General features: G+C 43.4%; 2 protein-coding genes across 4 annotated transcripts in view; one reads left to right on the top strand and one right to left on the bottom strand.

The window, feature by feature from the left end:
• The window catches only part of LOC135920180 (vacuolar protein sorting-associated protein 37A-like), a 33,712-nt gene extending 22,094 nt beyond the window's left edge, over window positions 1-11,618 (bottom strand). The window contains exons 1-5 of one of the 2 annotated variants that reach the window (XM_065454328.1): window positions 11,370-11,618; window positions 10,929-11,003; window positions 10,727-10,841; window positions 8,410-8,498; window positions 7,333-7,414 (exon numbers count right to left, since the gene is read on the bottom strand). In XM_065454328.1, the coding sequence (XP_065310400.1) occupies window positions 7,333-7,414; window positions 8,410-8,498; window positions 10,727-10,841; window positions 10,929-11,003; window positions 11,370-11,476 (468 nt within the window). In that variant the 5' untranslated portion in view covers window positions 11,477-11,618. The remainder of the gene's footprint in view (window positions 1-7,332; window positions 7,415-8,409; window positions 8,499-10,726; window positions 10,842-10,928; window positions 11,004-11,369) is intronic. The other variant, XM_065454329.1, reaches the window with a different exon arrangement.
• A 42-nt stretch (window positions 11,619-11,660) lies between these two features.
• Window positions 11,661-18,300, top strand: part of LOC135920181 (CCR4-NOT transcription complex subunit 7-like) — a 64,987-nt gene continuing 58,347 nt past the window's right edge. The window contains exons 1-2 of one of the 2 annotated variants that reach the window (XM_065454330.1): window positions 11,661-11,810; window positions 16,752-16,981. In XM_065454330.1, coding sequence (XP_065310402.1) covers window positions 16,805-16,981 — 177 coding nt within the window. In that variant the 5' untranslated portion in view covers window positions 11,661-11,810; window positions 16,752-16,804. Of the gene's footprint in view, window positions 11,811-11,905; window positions 12,034-16,751; window positions 16,982-18,300 lie in introns of those variants that run through there. The other variant, XM_065454331.1, reaches the window with a different exon arrangement.

An 18,300-nucleotide genomic window follows, 5' to 3' on the forward strand; every position in this document is an offset into this window, starting at 1 on the left:
CCATGCCCCAGTGTTTTTTACACCATTACTTCTGATTGTTTCAATGTTATCAAACTGCTAATACTGTGTGGGGACATAGAAGAAAACCCTGGACCTGATGACCTGAATTTACCACCGAAGCTAGCAGTTGTTGTTAAAACTATTGTTGCACATGTTGACTCACGTCATGATGAACTAAGGATAATGCTTGACGACGTCAAAAAAAGTCAAATCGCCCTACAACAAACTGTGTCTGGCATTAACGCTAGACTTGCCATCGTAGAGGACCGTGTAAACAATTTAAATGAGTGCCAAACTAATGGCCTGCAACAAGTAGTTGAGGACACAGTTCGCGAAGAAGGTACCAAACTTCGGAGCAAGCTAGATGATCTTGAAGACCGCGCATGTAGGGGGAACCTAATTTTTTACGGTCTTGCTGACTTGTCAAGTGAATCCTAGGCTGAATCGGAAGAAAAAGTTAACGCTCTTGTATGCAGTACCTTAGGTATGCAGTTATCATCTGACAGTATATCTCGAGCCCATATATTAGGAGCACATGTAGCTGCTAAATGTAGACCAATAATTGTAAAATTTACAAGCTTTAAAACAAAAGATGCCATATTTTCTAATAAGGGCAAACTTAACGGATCAGGTGCAAGCATTTCTGCACACTTCTGCAAGGCAACCCGTAATTGCCGAAAGAAACTTACCGAGTATGGCAAGGCAAGCGGACAGCCCTTTTTCTTGCGACATAATAGGACGTTCATCAACAAAAGATGCCTTCATGTACTCCACGCAAACCAATACTGTGTACGAAATTCCCCAGATTGCAGATCGTTCTCTGCTTTTGTCAATCGCTTCTACGTCATGGCAGGATAACCCACCAAAGTGATAGCACAAGTATTCTAAGAGGGGCGTGCCTACTTTGAGAAACATTTTTGTCTTTACAAACATTAGAAGTGTCATTCACAAACGAGATGATTTGTCTTCTATCATTGATGACTGTGCTGCAGATGTGGTTGTACTGACAGAAACTTGGCTTTCAAGTAAAATCGCTGACAATAAAATTTTACACTGTCAAAATGATTATAAATTCTTTAGATCTGATCGAAGTGAAAGAAAAGGCGGTGGTGTGCTTATTGCAGTATCAAAGCATAATTTCTGTCAAGATATTCCAGTCGTATCTCCACTAGAAATTGTGGGCACATGCGTTCGTTTTGGATGTCACAAAGTAATTATTTGTGCCTGTTACCATGCACCTCAATCTTTTTCGACGTTCTGTGATTCTTTACATGACGCTTTGAATAACATTCATGTACGAAACCCAAATTCTCCCCTTCTAGTTTTAGGTGATTTTAATTTTCCAGATATTTCGTGGGATAGCAGCCATGGCTTTATTTGGACGCATACTAATGAAAGCTCAGATTTTGTTAATTTCTGTCATGATTTCAATTTAACCCAATTAGTAAAAAAACTGACACAAGTTACTACTACCTCATCAAACGTGCTAGATTTAGTCCTTACTTCAATTCCAGATGTGTTTTCAGCATTTACATATTTGCCTGGGCTAAGCGACCATTGTATCCTTCACTTTCTTTGCAACTTTCCTTTCGAGCGAGCGCCACAGCACAGCAAAATCATAAGAAATTATGCTAGAGTGAATAGCGTCGCTATTGACGTCGAAATGCAATCTTTTTGCGAAATGTTCCTGCGCTTCTACACGTATAATAGTGTAGAAGAGAACTGGGCAATATATAAAACAAGAATGCTTTCCCTTATCGAGATATATGTGCCTTGGTGTAAAATTCATTCCAAATTTGGCTCTCCTTGGTTCACTCTACTGCTCAGCCGTCTACAAAACAAGAAAAAAAGAATTTACAGAAAAGCAGTACCAAGTGATAAAGCTGAGCACTGGGCAGCTTATCAAAATTGCGTCTCCGATGACAAGCACGAACTTGAAGTGGCCAAGCGCAATTTCTTTTCAAGCACACTTCCTTCTCTGCTTCGAAATAAACCGCATAAATTTTGGAAAGTGGTTAGCGGTAAACCGAAACAAGATATCTAACTATCTGATGAAATGGGGAACGTCATACCATCTGATATGTGCTGCATTGCTCTGCACAACATATTTAAAGGGGCCCTGAACCACGTTTTATAAAAGTGGAGAAATACATTTGAAGTGAAGATAGGCTATTTTAGAACCACTTTGCTGCAGAAATACTTCAATGCGTTCAGCAGAAGCGGAGTTATCAGCAATCACACACGGCCTCAGCTGTGCTCCCCTTCCTTCTCCAATGCCTTGCACTGCGAAGGCTACGGCGGAGAAGTCGCCGTGGCGTGCAGTTCAAATCTCCGATTTTGTGCCTATGCCGCAATAAACGTAAGCCAAACGCGGCTGTCATCAAAGAGCTGCGGTGCGCTTAGCCACTGGACTCGTGGCGGCACCTCGCGGCGGCCGCGGTGTAGCCGAGAACAGTGACCAATAGCAGCCGCGTATTGGAGTGCGTTTTATTACGAAATAAAGTACACAGAAGAGAGCGAGGATCATGGGGTTTTTGAAACGAGAGCGTTTGGGAGAAAGGTGACTTCGCACTCCGCTTGCGAGCTCCACGGACCGCCTACGACAGCGAAACTTGGCTGAGATGTTCACAACGGCGTATGCTGCTTGCAGACTATGTTATTTCACCAAGCCCGAGGGGTGGTTCAGGGCCCCTTTAAATGTTCATTTTCCGATGATCAGTCTTTTTCATCACCCGTATTTAATAGCCCCTTGTTTCCCATGATGGATCCCATAATCATTGACTGGGTTGGAATAACAAAACCCATAAAGAATCTAAAGGTATCTGCACCTGGCCCTGATAAAATAACTGCTCAGTTTTTGAAATGCACTGTAACCCACTCATCTATTATTTTATCTAAACTTTTCAAGCAGTCTTTAGAATGCAGTGTGCTGCCAAACGACTGGAAGGCAGGGAAAGCGGTGCCTATTCCAAAACAAGGTAATCCTTCATGTGCTATCAACTACAGACCCATCTCGCTAACCAGCATTCCCGGGAAACTTCTGGAACACATCATTTTCTCTAATCTCGTGCTTTTCCTTGAATCTAAACTTTTTTTAGTACATATCAGCATGGTTTCTGAAAGAATTTTTCATGTGAGACACAACTAGTCATGTTTACTAATGACCCGTTCTCATCTCTAGACCGAGGTTCTTCCATTTATTGTATCTTTTTAGACTTTGAAAAAGCTTTTGACAGAGTATGCCATCGCCTCCTTCTTTGTAAATTAAGCAGACTTAACATTGACCCTTATTTACTTAAGTGGATTGAACGCTTTCTTGACAAACGAACCTCAGCTCGTATCCGCTAACAATTCCGTTTCACCAACCTGTTTCGTAACTTCCGGTGTAACACAAGGCTCAGTCCTTGGGCCTCTCTTATTTCTTATTTACATTAACGATCTGCCGGAGAAATTGACGTCTAACATCCGTCTTTATGCTGATGACTGTGTTATTTATCATGAAATAACTAACCCAGATGATTCCTTTTTACTTCAATCTGACCTTAACACCGTTTCTTCGTGGTGTAACCAGTGGTTAATGAAATTGAATGTTAACAAATGTAAATAATTAAATGTCAACAAATGTAGAATGATCAAATTTTCTTGCGGTAGTGCTGTTTCTACATCCTCATACAACATTAACAACTGTACTCTGTCCTCTGTCACTTCCTATAAATATTTAGGTGTTCACGTAACTAACAATCTGTCATGGCAATTCTTTTAATGAAAAACACGACACACAATGGGAAGAATCTTAATAGCGAACATCAAAGCAGCTAGTCCTAGCATTCTGGCGTTAGTGACTATGGCTGCCAGCGGATCTATGTGAGAGAGCGCCGGTTCGAGGCGGCAAGGTAATCAAAATGGCGGCGGCAGTGGCTTTGGGTAATGCCAGTCACAACAAAATGTTCTGAAAAATGGATGGCAAAGGGTTCTTGCATCCGAAATTTTCAGAGTTTTCTATACGTTGGATCTAGGGGGTACGTGGTGGTGCCGCGAAACTATCTGAAATATCGGGCATACTGAAAGTCGGTCGTTGACTGTACACTGGCAACTCCTCCAGCCGACGACACGGCATCAAAGACGATTCATTACTATTTTTCTGTGCGACTCAAGCCAGCATTACTGTGACCTTCATTCTCTTTCAATGAAATTACAGCTAATTTTACCTGATAGAAGCACAAAAGTTTTACTGTACATGGGAGTTATCGAAGTGCCGCGACTGCACTTATACTGGCGAATAACAGGATTGTTCAGTGACCTTCTCCTGCGAAGTATTATGCCAAGGGACCATTTTCTCGCGTTGCTGTCGTTACTAAGTGTAGAGGATCCAGAAGACTGCGGCTGCAGCATCTGTTGGCAAGACCTGGAGGGTATCCTGGCTTCTGAATCACATTAATCAAGAATCTGCAAATTTGTTTCAACCATAGCGTGGTAAACGCATGGTAAAATCTAAGGCTCGATCAGGTGTAAGACAATACATCCGAGACAAGGTGACGAAAGTCAGATATAAACTCTGGGTGCTGGCAGATTCAAGAACTGGATACACACTTCAACTTTCTGTGTACATTGGCAAGCATGAGGCACCAGGACCACATGGCTTGGCCTTTGACGTCATGAACAAGCTTTGCACAAAGTACCTTGATCAAGGCCACAAAGTTTGCATCAATAACATCTACACTTCAAAAACCTTTTTGAGCACCACATTAAGCACAAGACTCTTGCATGTGGAACAACTTTCAAAGACTGTTGCTGCTTTCCACCTGAGTTGAAAGACTCATCATAGGAGAAAAGGGCGCACGCAGCATGGAGATGTTTGATGGATTCACGATGGTAACATCCTTTACGTGCAATGGAAAGACCGGTATGCTGTAAACTTGATGAGTGTGATGCATAGAGCAAATGAGCATGTTCCTGCCAAGAGAAAAGGGGGTGCCAATGGGCTCTGAGAGTTATCCAAAAGCCACCCCTTGTCCATAAGTACAATGCTGGAACGTTAGGCGCAAACAAATCAGACCAAATAATTGCCACATACAACGTCCTTTGAAAGTGCTTACGTTGGTGAAAGACTGCTTTTTCATTGTGTGGACATCGCGTGCGTGAACAGTTTCATACTAGGGTAGCAATATGGGCTTGTTGGTCGGTCATCATTGAAAGGTGATAGCGCAACAAAACAAGGACACAAGAAGAAACAAAGCGCTTTTCTTTGTTTCTTCTTGAGTTTCATACTGTTCCAGCAGCACCAAAAAGACCACCCAACAGTTCCAGAACTTTCTCGAAGCACCTAATTTGACCAGCTTGCATTGAGGGAAGAACTGATCGAGTAGATACTTGACTATGATGAGGTCGCACAAGCTCGTGCTCCCTTCTCACCCTTCGACCCCTTTCGACACCAAACGAAAAATAAGGGGAAGAGGAGAAATGGCAAAATCTGCTATGAAAAAACAAAAGCACAGCATAGAACAAAAGTCTTCTGCTCCCCTTGCAAAGTATACCTTTGCTTCCTGCCATCACGGGACTGCTTTGCCGAGCACAGCCATAAAGGCTGCTGGAATGATGGGCCCCGAAAAATGCAATATGTGGTATACAGGATTGATATATATTGGAAGCATAGCTAAGGGGCCTAGTAACAGTTTATATATTTCAGAATTCCGAAAATAATTTTCTGGCTAAGCACAGTCACTGATTTCTCTTTGTTTATACATTCATGTGTACTTATTTTTGTTTATTTGACAAATAAAATGTGAATAATTCTAACTCTCACAGCACAGCCCTTTTTTATATGAGAAGCCACACCAATAAGCTACGATTTCATGAATATCAATGTTAAATGTGTTTCATTGTTCAAGAGAAAAAAAAAGATGTTTTCTGGAAGCACTGTAAGTTAGCCACTTTTCTGCTGTAATGAAAGAGTTAAAATAAAGTAGGCCCAAACAAATTTTAATTTTATACTTCATTACATCTGTGTCTGCTATATTGAGGTTCGACTGAGCACTACAGTACTTTCCCAAATACATAATGGCTATGTTTTCTCCCAGACAACAAATATAAGACTGGCAGAGACAAATGTTCTAGAATTCCATAAGAAACTGAAAACTTGCAACCAATGTGCAATGCACTCTAACTGGTATATTTGGAGTAAAACTTGAAGCAGCGTGAAGAAGACTAACACAACAATCGAAAACGCACACAACAGGATGAGCGCTGTACTGCCAACTGGAAAATTTATTGAACGATCACTTAGCTTTTATCACGTCAAGAAAACACCAACAATATCTAAAAGGCTGAAACACCTGTGTACTGCCTACAAGTAGATGTGCTTATCTAAAAATTTTATTTCATGTTTTGTTAGGCTGAGCGATGCTGTACTAATGCATTTATCTTCTGCTCTGGTAATGTAGTGAGCTTCTACAATTTCTCTTTTTTTGTTGCTCTCTGCATGCTTAAGAAACCTGGTGTCATGGAACATTGGGGTACATGAGCATTTGTTGCAATGCGCAGCTAAATGACTACCGTACCTTTTTTTACATTGTGTGTGTTTTCTATTGTTGTCTTCATCTTCTTCGCGCTGCTTCAAGTTTTACTCAAGATGAACGAACTCGCCTAAATCAAGTTATTGGTGTATTTAGTTAGACAATTCAAAGGAATTTGTTTACCAGTGGACTGTCAGTACTTATATCTTGTAAAGAGATGACATTTTGCAATCAATTTGGTGTACTAATACATTCAGCAATAATACTTATCTGTGTTATCTAGCAGAAACTAAAAACTACTGCTCTCTGTAAACCAACTAATTGAAGTTGTCAATACGAGTCAAGTAGAAACTAGTAGCACCACCATCTTTCAAGAAGAGCAGCTTATGGTTCCCTAGCAGGCTGAAATGGCTCTTGCAAGCAGCTGGTCGGCAGTTACCCGCCATGGTTGCTCAGTGGCTATGGTGTTAGGCTGCTCAGCCCGAGGGAGCGGGATTGAATCCCGGCCACGGCGGCTGCATTTCGATGGGGGCGAAATGCAAAAACACCCGTGTACTTATATTTAGGTGCACGTTAAAGAACCCCAGGTGGTCGACATTTCCGGAGTCCTCCACTACGGCATGCCTCGTAATCAGAAAGCGGTTTTAGCACGTAAAACCCCATAATTCTAGAACAGTAGTTTTTATTTCTAGTGCTTGAACCACTGCGAAATTCATCACGAAATGATCCAAGCTGCAAAATGTAGTGTTTATGAGCGCTCCAAGTGTGAGCAAGCCAGCAGCAAATGCACAGGACCCGATAGGGGAACATCCCATCTCACCAAAGTTGCAGAAGGGATCTTTGGCTCTCCAAAACCTGAGGGTCCGGTTAGCAGTGGTGGCAATGAAAATGTGGCATTGGTCCTGAAAACACAAGAACTTGGGCTCAGGTTTCAGCCACTGCTGTCACATCAGGATGAAAATCTTAGGACAATGGATTGGCAATGGAAAGCAGGATCCTAATGGTTGGCTCTACTTTAGATGGCCAAAAGCCCCAGTATTTGAAACTTTTAGATTCCAATTTCAGCACCATTAGATACTCAAAATGAAACCTGGACTACTTTAATCACATTCTTCTGCGCTCTGCTGAATGGCCAATTATGGAGGGAATGCACAGACAGCACCACTCATATTATCAATGAAGCATAAAATGAATCTGGAATATATAAACATAATCACAGTGTCGTTCCAGTCCATATTTTAGGATTATGATCTGCTAGAAATGTTTCCAGGACGTAACATCCACACAATTTTTTTCAAAATTGAGGAATTTCACTAAAGCTTAACTAGTGATAGATTTCTCCGTTTTTATTTTAATGCTTTAAGTAAACACTTGTCATGCTGCCAGTCATTAGAGTGTGCCACTACACCAATGACCCAATTTTTTTTGAGCAAGGCATTCTTACAGCGCCAGGTGCCCCACAACAAACATTTTTTTAGTCACGTCGTCTACTGCACATGGGGCACGAGGGCATACAGCAAACCTGACTACTAGCTTAAAGCAATTGATTCCGACAGTGATTGATGGGTATCAATGTCACAAAGCAACATCTGCACTATGAGATAAGCCTTAGGAGAGGGCTCCATATCAGTTCTGAGCACCTGGGTTTACTGTGCACTACATAAAGTGCCAAAGCACCTCCACATTCCATCCCCAACTACCGCTTCCAAGGTTGTGCAGTACAATAAAGTCTAGCAAAGTGAAACTGACAACACGATAATGTATTAATATAACAATGTTATAGTGCACAAAGCGAAAAGCGTTGTGTTGACCTTGAAAGTCACAGGGGCAAAGAGGAATTCTCAGCATAATATAAGCAACAGATGGACACAGTAAATCCCCGAGGAAAGGCAATCACCTAGCAGTAGTACTGAGTTTAGGTGGGTGGTTCTGGAACTCCATCAGAATCCCTTGTATTATTCTTCCAAGGTCTGTATGCATGGAAAACTGCAAAAGAGAAAATGCCAGCATATTGGCAGATTTTCTACCATGAGTTATGGCTTGTTTAGCGACAAAAATGTGTTTTTAGGAGACAGCAAATTGCACATGAATGTTTTTTTTTATAGAAATACACTTGGCCGATTCCCGAGAATAATCAACAATTTCTAGCAATGTGTTTTAGCAGAATTGTCCACTTAGCAGAACATTATCGGAGTTGGAGCATGTGGCCTACATAATATGGAAAGCCCAGCTGCAATAAAACAACAGCTCACATGGAAAACTGCCAAACACATAAAGTAAAGGCAGTAAGACCCACAGAAACTGCATTTCAGCCTGTATAAAAGACAAAGCTTGCAATACTTTTCTGTTGCAGCACGAACAAGAAAGCCTAATGTGCTGTCACAGAATTTGAACTTCTATTATTTTACAGGGCCCCTCACCAGGCCTCATTGCAATTTTAAGTGATACATTAGAAGTTCTAAAATGCTGTCTCGGGATCATTTTACCGAAATAATTTTTCAGATCAATCTCTTGTTGGAGAACATAGAAGAAATTGAATGCTTTAATACCATAAATGCTAAGAGGTGAGCACGGCTGCCACAAGAGATACTCTCTCTCTTCGCTTCAAGTAGCATCTGCAAGTGACATTCCTTCCCCACCTTCTCGCATACTGGAACCAAGGGACCGTGTCAGGTTCACGTGATGAGCCCTGCCTCCCTTTTTTCTTCTCTTCAATTTTTTCTGCACTGCAAATTTCCAATACCAACACTGCACACTCCACACTGGCTGATTTACTAATGTGCCATGGTGAGCGATGTAACTAGGACTGCATTTTATGTTGCAGCATTTGTACGCGCTATCTCGACACCTTTGGCTGGGATCAAAGCTTCCTCAAGGAGGAGGACTTTTGGTGCGTGGTTTTAAATTTCAGCTGTTTCCGCGGCATGTGGCACTCAACACTTTGCAAACACCATCATCAGCACATTAAGCATGCACTGTGCTCGACTGTTTAAAATGGCCAAGCCTGGGGAGGGGCCTCTTAAAGGGGTGATGCAGGTCACAAGATTGCATTTTTCTCCTACAAATTTTTGTTGCTAAGTTTTTAGCCCATATCACTAAATAACTCAGTAAAAGACTTATCTATTGTAGTCCCAGTAGCTAAAACAAGTGCCACAGTGGTGCACACATTGGGCACATTGGGACACCTGCATTGATCAGTGCAAGCGCCCTTAATCACTCCTTTGTTTTGGGGAGGCAGACAAGCTTTACTATCGCAATAGTGCCATTGAGTAGTGTATTTAACAGAAGAGTAAGAAGTAAAATAACACAAGGCACTCTTTTCAAGCATTCCTGCTGAATCATTCAGTTGTCTCTTTTTTCTCTGCGGTTTCAGACTATTGTATATTCAAGGCCAAAAATGTGCTGCACTTAACATAATAAATGTCAACTTATTTTTGCATGCACATGCATCGGGATGCATTTGGTGTAACTATCCAAAGTTTGTTGTAATTGGTAGGCTCTATAAATGTGGGAGCTTCTTTATAAAGCATTCAGCACTAAAATTTTCGTTTCCAAGTATCAAGGTATGATATAACTATGTTTAATCACAATGTGAGACCTCCAAAAAAATTTTGAAAAATTTTTGAAGTTGATGCATGTTGCTATTGCTGTGCAATCAATAGTCATATATTATTTTTTTAATTATCCGACAGTTCAAAATGGACACAAAGTGCAGCGCAGCTTCATGAGCAACATAGCAGCAACCCCTGCGCATGCCAGTCGACCATCTCGTACAGCGGCAAATTGTTCTTTCCAATTTGCACTCCTTGACACTTCATTGCTTTCAGCATCGAATTCCATGTGATCAGCTACATGAATGAAATTACAATGAGCTTCAGCATTGTCTTTGAAATATTTAGCGGGCATTTTTCACTGTTCCGCACAGGAGTGTTCACTCTATCTAACAGTACAAATCCTTTAGCTGCTATGATCGAGCCACACATTTCTTTGGCTTCAGTGCTGCACTCAAATCTTGAAAAACAGAAAGCTCACTGTGCAGTTCCAACTGTGGAAAGGCGCTGAAATGAGAACGCGCACTTTGAGCACATAATTTGCTGCACCTTCAGCACAGAAAACTGATGACGAAACCGCAGAGGACGGAAACAATATCTCATATTATACAGGGCCCTAGCCATCTCTTCCTCCAAGGGCAGCTAGAGAGAGACGACGCGTACCGCAGTGAGCGCTGGCACGCCCGTAACGTGGTACTGATCATCCAGCATTGGATGAATAGCTGCCGGCGTCACTTTCAGAACTGGGCATTCGTGAGGAAAGGAACTCGGCAGGTGTCTGAAACAGAACCACAGTGATCACGACCGGCACAAGCACGTATAGTAGCCCCACAATGAAATATTATATGGTGACATTTTTACTCACATTTCCAAATTGAAGGAATTTCCTTCAGCAACAAACGGAATCCTAAACTCCTTGTCCGCTTCAACAACCACAATACTGCATAAAACAATGACAGGTGCGTTTACAAAAGTGCCTGTTTGGCAAGAAGAAAAGCTCTTTCGAACTCTTCTAATTACCGGGTCAACAAAAGATTTATATGCCCTAACGGGAATGACGAAAAGAGAGTAAATGAGCATCATTTTAAATAAAACCAAAAAAGTTGCATTCTGTCCATCGTTATTCTACAATGCATACTCGATGACAGTCGCTTGGGAACCAGTGGGTACACACACTGTGCAGGGTCGCCAGGCAAGCAATGCACACTCCTCGCCAATGAAATCGTAGATCATGCGTTTCAGTGCATCACAAAGAAAACAGTGACCCGCTATTATTGAGCAAAATGGCAATAAAGCTACAGCTCACTTGGGACAACAGGACCTGATGGAGGCGATCTGACGCTGCCTTTGTAGTTGTATTGGTGATGGCTGGCTCACATCATTAGTCCGGCGACCGAAGATCGCTTGAAACATTACTACTGCAACACGCAGATTCAACACAACTACGGCAATTTTTTTTCTAGCTTCCGCAGAACAAACGGCACTGGCAAGTCGGCAAGTGATCCTAGCTGATTGTGCCGTGGTGACATCATCACATGTCGTACCCGTGACGTAGCTCTTTCTTGCGCATAATAACCGGTGACGCCCTTTTTTTCTTCTTTTTTACCTTTTTTACCCAGCATGCACACATGAAAGCCTCGAGCGGCACCGAGAACAAGCAGAAGCGCTGGGTACTCGAAAGTGTTGTGAATACATCAGCGTGGCTTTACTCATCAAGTGATGCACTGCAGTGGATATTGTACTTGAAGTAAGGATTATTACTATTACTAAAGACTGCATAGGCGCATCCTTCTTTATTTTGTTTGCGTTAAGACCGAAAAGTGCTGGAAATGCTATGCGCCCGCATTTCAAGTTAGGCCTAGTATAGCTGGCAGAAGTGCTTAGAATTCGAACCTCGTTTTTTGCCCCTAGTGTATGTTGTCCAGTGTGTTTGCGCAAGAGAGCATCATCTTCCGGGCTCAACTGTTCAGGTAAAAATTACCTGTTCGTGGCCCTGGCGATCGCTCCGGATATTAGCCGGGCACAGTTGAAACGTCACGGTGCTCGCGCGACGAGCCTTGTGCTGGGATTTGGTGTTTCGTTTGGTCGCGTCTGCTCGATTCTACCGGGGCTTTTGTGGCGTCCTACGTGCGTCGGTGACGTCCCGTTGTAGATGCATGGGATACCTCGGAAGGCTTGCGAGATCGGCTCAAGTCAGTGTTCTTTGTTCTCGGGAGGCCTCCTCTCCTGGGTGGTATCTGCGCGTTTGTGCCGTTCCTTCCTTGTTAGCAGTTGTAACTTGTGTTTTAGTGAGCAAAGTACTGGATTTGTGTGTGCTAAGCTTCTCTCTGACTGTATACTATCGATTTTTTTTTAGTGAGACTCATTACTTGACACCTTTCTGCGAACATCGTATCCGCAGCTGTCATGTGGTGTAAATTACTACCGAAACAGAGAAACAAAAGCACTGGTTCATTTTACGCTACAGCTAACTAGTGTCTTCGTCATAACATTCCGTACTAGCCTTTCGCGTTCATCAACTCGGAGCTCAATTTTGTTTGAAATGCTCATTTAGTAACTTTCAGCTCATGGACCCTACCTGTGCACGTTGGATAACTGACAGCTTGGCTTGCATGCTGGATATTTAATGTTAAAATAAAATGCATTCGTAGAGCATATAAGATATTCATTTTAGAATTTTGCCTGTTGATGCTGTTTGCTACTGCATCACCAGCTGTAAGTCGTTCCGAAAGAGTTCGCGTTTCTCTCTGTGTGTGCACCTCTAACACGTCTCGCGAGAATTTGAGCGTTGCTTCATGACATCTTTCTTCACGTTGACTTGCTGCTACTTGTCCAAAGTTTTCGCTGTTCTGCTATCGTACCTACGCATGAAATTTTGTTTTAGCCAAACAAGCATTGTCATAAAAAATTACTTGCTTTCATCACTGGAGTAATGAATGCGAGTCATCATATTTTTAACGTTTTGTTGCATTTTTTCCTTGAGTGTTGCTGATGATAAAGCTCAAAGCAAGCTGAACTTTCTCTTGAAAATTTGGCGTTTATTAAAAAGCAGCAAGAAACTACAAAAAGAAACCAAAACGGTCTCCCAAGAGAGACTATTGTTATGACACTTTTGTGCAGATCACATCCTTTCGAGGTACTTCCACATTGCACATTTGCACACCATTCATTTGGCGAACTTTGGTTTTTGCAAGTGGGTGCTGCAAATTGTAACAAATATATCTGCGCAGTTGTGAGAAGTTTGAAACGTAAGCTCACCCTTCTCCAATCTTTTATATTGTATTTGCATGAAAATTTCCAGCCACAGAACATGCCTCGTGTTGTATTCTGATTTGTGACTCGCATCCTCGTGTATATTTTTATTTTGTAGTTGTGGAAGGCCTCCCTTGCATGTTTGTGGTCACACTACATGCAAGTGCAGTAATTGGAGAATGGTACAGAATATAAGCTCACTGAAACACTAGTAGCATTCTTTTAGTTTGCAAGTTCCGATCAAAGGTTCAGCAAGGTGCAATCCCTCTACTGTGCAAGTGTACTGTGTTGAAATCCAAGTTAATGTAGTTTGTTGCAATGTCCTGAAATAGTTAGTGCTTTTAGATTTACGAAAATGACTGTGTAATCCTGTTCTTGAAGCCAAAGACTGACAAGTAACATCTGACTTCTTTTCTTTATGGCTAATATCTGCCGCAAGTAGTCTACCGTACTTTATGTGAAAGTAGGGGTGCTGGCTTCAAGGGCACTAGTAGCCCTAAAGATCAGTGGTAAATGCAGTGTAATATTCTTATGCTAGTAAATGTAATATGTCCTGTTTAGTACCATTTCAGCACAAGTTTACACAAAAGGAACTAGTGACTGCGTTGTGTGACCATCAAAGCAGACTAGAAGCAAAGAGCAAGGGACGAGCCTCTGTTACCACCAACTTTTTGACAAAAAGGCCTAAACCAAGGCATATCCTCTATTTAAACCGTTGGTGCCTGACTTCTGTTGTTCTGTACACATATCATAGCAACCCTGTGCAGGGTAATTAAGCCAATTAAGAGATCTGCCTGCATGTTCCCAAGAAGGGAGGACTTGCCAATTGCCGCCAAATCCATTGAGACAGTGGCGCATAGGGAAATTGCAATCGCTTCTGGTCTGTGGTCAGTTGACGCCGCCGTTGCTTTTTCTGAAAATACACAATTAATGGATATAGGGCACTGCACCTGCCATTGTTCATTCTGTCCATTTAATCCGCCTGCCCCATTGTGAACCAGTTCACAGTGGTTCATGAGAAGTTAAATTGTGCAGCTTGATTCTGTGGGGCAGGCACAGCACGACACTTGAAAATGAATGCCAAGGTACAGGCACGGTGCAGGTATTATGTGTTGTCCGACTAATATGCACATACTAATGTAAGCTTGAGACGTCCTGAACTGCTGAAGGGGGGGGGGGTATTCTGTAAGAGCCCACCTAGTAGATTGTCCATATCGGCCGCTGCTGATTGGCTAGGGCCACTCGTCTCCTCACTCGTACAGCTGCATCCAATCAGCAGCAGCCAAAATAGACAGTCCACTAGGCAGACTCTTAAAGAATCACCCCCCCCCTCCCCTTGTGTGATGAAATTCTGAGGCATAAATACACCCCGCACTCGCTTAGATACCGCAGACGTGTGTAAGGGGTGTTTTAACGGTGCTTGCACCCATGTGCTGCACAGTCTGCAGCACTGCTGTTCTGCATCTGTAAGCCTGAACCAAGTTGGCACCGACAGTAGAGAGGGTGCAGCAAAATCGTGAACCAGCCCTGCACCTTTTGAAACGAATGGCATGGTTCAGAGGGCACCATTGCCGCACTGCTGAAGCAACTGGCGAGATTTGTTTGTTGCTTGAAGGGAACCATTGCTGGGGCATGGATGTGGACACCACCTACTGTGACTGTCCAAAGGCACATAAAATGTGGGAGCTGATGCTTGCAGCTAGGAAATAGGGCGTAAGGCTTCCAGTAAAGCTGACATATTTGTACTGAGCGAGTTAGTTAGAATAAATTAACTTCAAATTGTATTGGTTATGCAGCTGTTCTGGAACAGCTATATTTTGTCCATTTGACTCATTTTGCCTTGTCAAAACTGTCCCTATGAGTTGCGTGCATTACATGTCATTCTGCTCTGTGACATGGGGGTGTGTGCAGTGTACTCTCTAATGACATCATTAAAGGGACAGACAACCATCCAAACATGAATTGAGATAGCCCCACTGATGAAAAGACTGTCTCGTATTGACTGAAATGAGAGCCGTCTTCCTCATTGAGAATTAAAATTTGTTGCTTGTTCGCAACAAATCGCAACAAAAGTTCGGCAAAGTGTTACATGCTTGTAACACAAGAAGACGAAAGCCTGCTGCACATTTGGAAATACATGAAGTTATTCATCAGGGTTGTCGTCACTCGGCTTCTCCCACTCGTCGTACCCGTCATCGTTTCGCTTCTCTGGTTTTGCAGTACGGGATCCCCCCCGTCTTTGGCATTGTGCTCGTGCAGACGCAGTGGCGTGCCTGCGCGGCCGTCCTCTCGAGTTGCAAGATTGCGCACTCCTCCATCGCTCGCCACCGACAACCACCGCCTCTCCGACTGATGTTAATGCGCAGAGTGCGCATGCCCTCTCTTCTGCACAATAACACCTGGGGCGGCAGCAATTATGAAACATTAAAATTGGGCACACTTACCCGTGGGAATGCGAAAGCATTATATCGTTTGTAGACCTCAGAACGTCATGCACAGCCATTTTATACTCGTGACACAGCGCCACCTCCTCCGCACCGTCACATGCGCTGCCTAGTGACGCATGCACTAGGCACACCTTTAGTAAGCCAGAACTGTGGAAACGAAAATCTGGTCCCACTTGGAGCAAAATGTACCAAATTTTCTTCTCGAAGGCACTAATTTGCTTTGTTTACAGTAACCTCCCAGAGAAATACGACATCAATTTGAGCGCATTATGTTTTTTTTTACTCTTTGCGGCGTAGGCCATTTTTCAACACGGCGCAGTTTCACTGAGGTCAATTGCCAACATAAACACCTAATGCTTTCGCCTTAAACATGTCTTTTGGTGCACTCACGTGGGAAAGCATGGAAAGATAGGATGCCCCATCACGTGACCTTTGATTCATGTATGTGGCTTCTCAATCTTTTTTAAGTATTAAAGTGCATTTTTCTTTTCTAGGATAAGCTGTTTTTGGAACTTGCAATGCACAGCTAAATGATGGAATTTTATGAGTAAAAGAATAGTGCCATGGCCATAGTGGCACTGCAAAAACTTGCACCCACAGCCGTAAGAGGGCACCACCACCACAGCACTAGAATTTTCAGTTGCTGCAGATGCAGCAACTCATGAGCAGCATTTTGTTTTCTATTAAAAAGTCAAAGTGCGTATGGTTAATGAAAATTTGCCAACTCCTGTGTAAGCCACCCTTGCGAGGTGAACCACAGGCATCGCACTCACTTCTCACTGTTGCTGGCGTCGGGACTCCTATTTCTTTAGATTGCTCCTGTTGAAATTCTGCTTGTGAAATGTTCATGCACTTTTGTAAATAATCAATGCAGGCATAAAAACATTTGAGGATGAGTGCTTCGTTGCGGCATAGAAAACTTGGTCCTTGAAACTCTGTTGTCAGTCCCTTTGAATCGCCTTTTATTCTTTCTTGTTGCAAAATTGCAGGGTGGCATCCCCATGAGAGCATGTAATGGTGAGGCCCCGCATGTTTGGTGAGCATGCCTGCCCCCAGCACCGCGGGCAGCAGCCCCAGCGCCAACAGCGCTGGCGGCAACACCAATGGCCTGGTGGTTTGCAACGAGGCCTGTGGAATCCGCGATGTCTGGGCCTCCAACCTCGAGGACGAGTTTCGCGCCATCATACGTGTGGTCCAGAAGTACAACTACGTCGCCATGGTCAGTTGCACCAATTTGCTGCTAGAAAATGTGTTCTGTTTGAGTAAGTGCTTCCATAATTGAGAATTGCAGTCCTACTTGAACTGTGAAGCAGTGACAGCTAGAGTTGGCACAGTATCAGTTGGAAAAGACTCAGCAGGGGAGACACTATCCAGTGAGTGATGCAGTGTGGCTTACACTTTGCTAAAGGGCCAGACTGGGTTCGTGTTTTTACATCAGCCTACATGTGGGCTCAGACTAGCCGCAAAAGTTCTGTTACGCTAGTTTTAGCAGAAAATAAATGCATTAGCAGCCTGCAGTTTTGCCATCATCATTCATGCATCATATGTTGCCAATCCAAAAATTGGAGGACGCTTAAGCTTCGCCTTCAAGAGTGGAACGCAACAGCGTTATCGCACCCCGTTCGCACCGCCTACTCAAACGCGCTACGCCAGCCAAACGGCGCGATCAGCACAGGTAGCCGGGCCCCGACGCGCCATGAAGGCGGACGCGATCATGGGGCGAGTGGCGCGCCACGTGTCGGGGCAGCGTCGTACATTGCGAGGAGGGGGTCTTCTGTGTTTGCCGCAAGATGGCTCTGCGTGTGCGCAGAACAAATGTAGCGGAAACGTACTTCGCTACTCGTGAAACTGCGACTTCTGTAAGTTATATGGTCATAATTACTGATATACACCGCAGTATAACTTTCTACGGCACCTTTCTAAGGCAACACCGTATTCAGTAGATGCCATTTTGTCCCGTTTTGAAGGAACAAAGTCGTGGCCAAGTGGTAACGTCTCCGTCTCACACTCCGGAGACCCTGGTTCGATTCCCACCAGCCCATCTTGCAAGATGTTTTTTGTTTATGAAGTGCCTTCTGGGATTTATCGCTCACGGCCAACGCCGCTGACGCCGACGACACCGGCTTTTCTGCGACACGAGCTCCTTAACGCTGTCGCGTTAATACAGTTGCGGAGATGCAGCAATGGAAAGGTGTGTGTGTGCTTGGTAGTGGAAAGCAACAGACAGGCATGGGCTGCCTAAGCACAGCCCTTCTTGAAGCAGAAAAGAGAGCTTTAGAGACCAAAGTGCAACCAGCAAGGCATTGCTCACTAGTGCTGAGGAGATTATCAACTTGCGGGGCAAAGAAAAAGGCATGAACGAGGTAAAAATTGGCCATGTGCCCTTAACGAAAGGAAATCCAAGCCTTGAGCAGACACTTAAAGAACTTTGGGAACTCGAAAAGGATAGGTTGAAAAATGTGAAGCATTATGTCATGTTAATGACTTCTGCATTAGTCTAGTGTAAGCTGATATTTAGGTTACCGTATTTACACGATT

Source organism: Dermacentor albipictus, chromosome 3 (genome assembly GCF_038994185.2).
Source record: "Dermacentor albipictus isolate Rhodes 1998 colony chromosome 3, USDA_Dalb.pri_finalv2, whole genome shotgun sequence".
In the NCBI taxonomy this organism is placed as follows: domain Eukaryota; kingdom Metazoa; phylum Arthropoda; class Arachnida; order Ixodida; family Ixodidae; genus Dermacentor; species Dermacentor albipictus.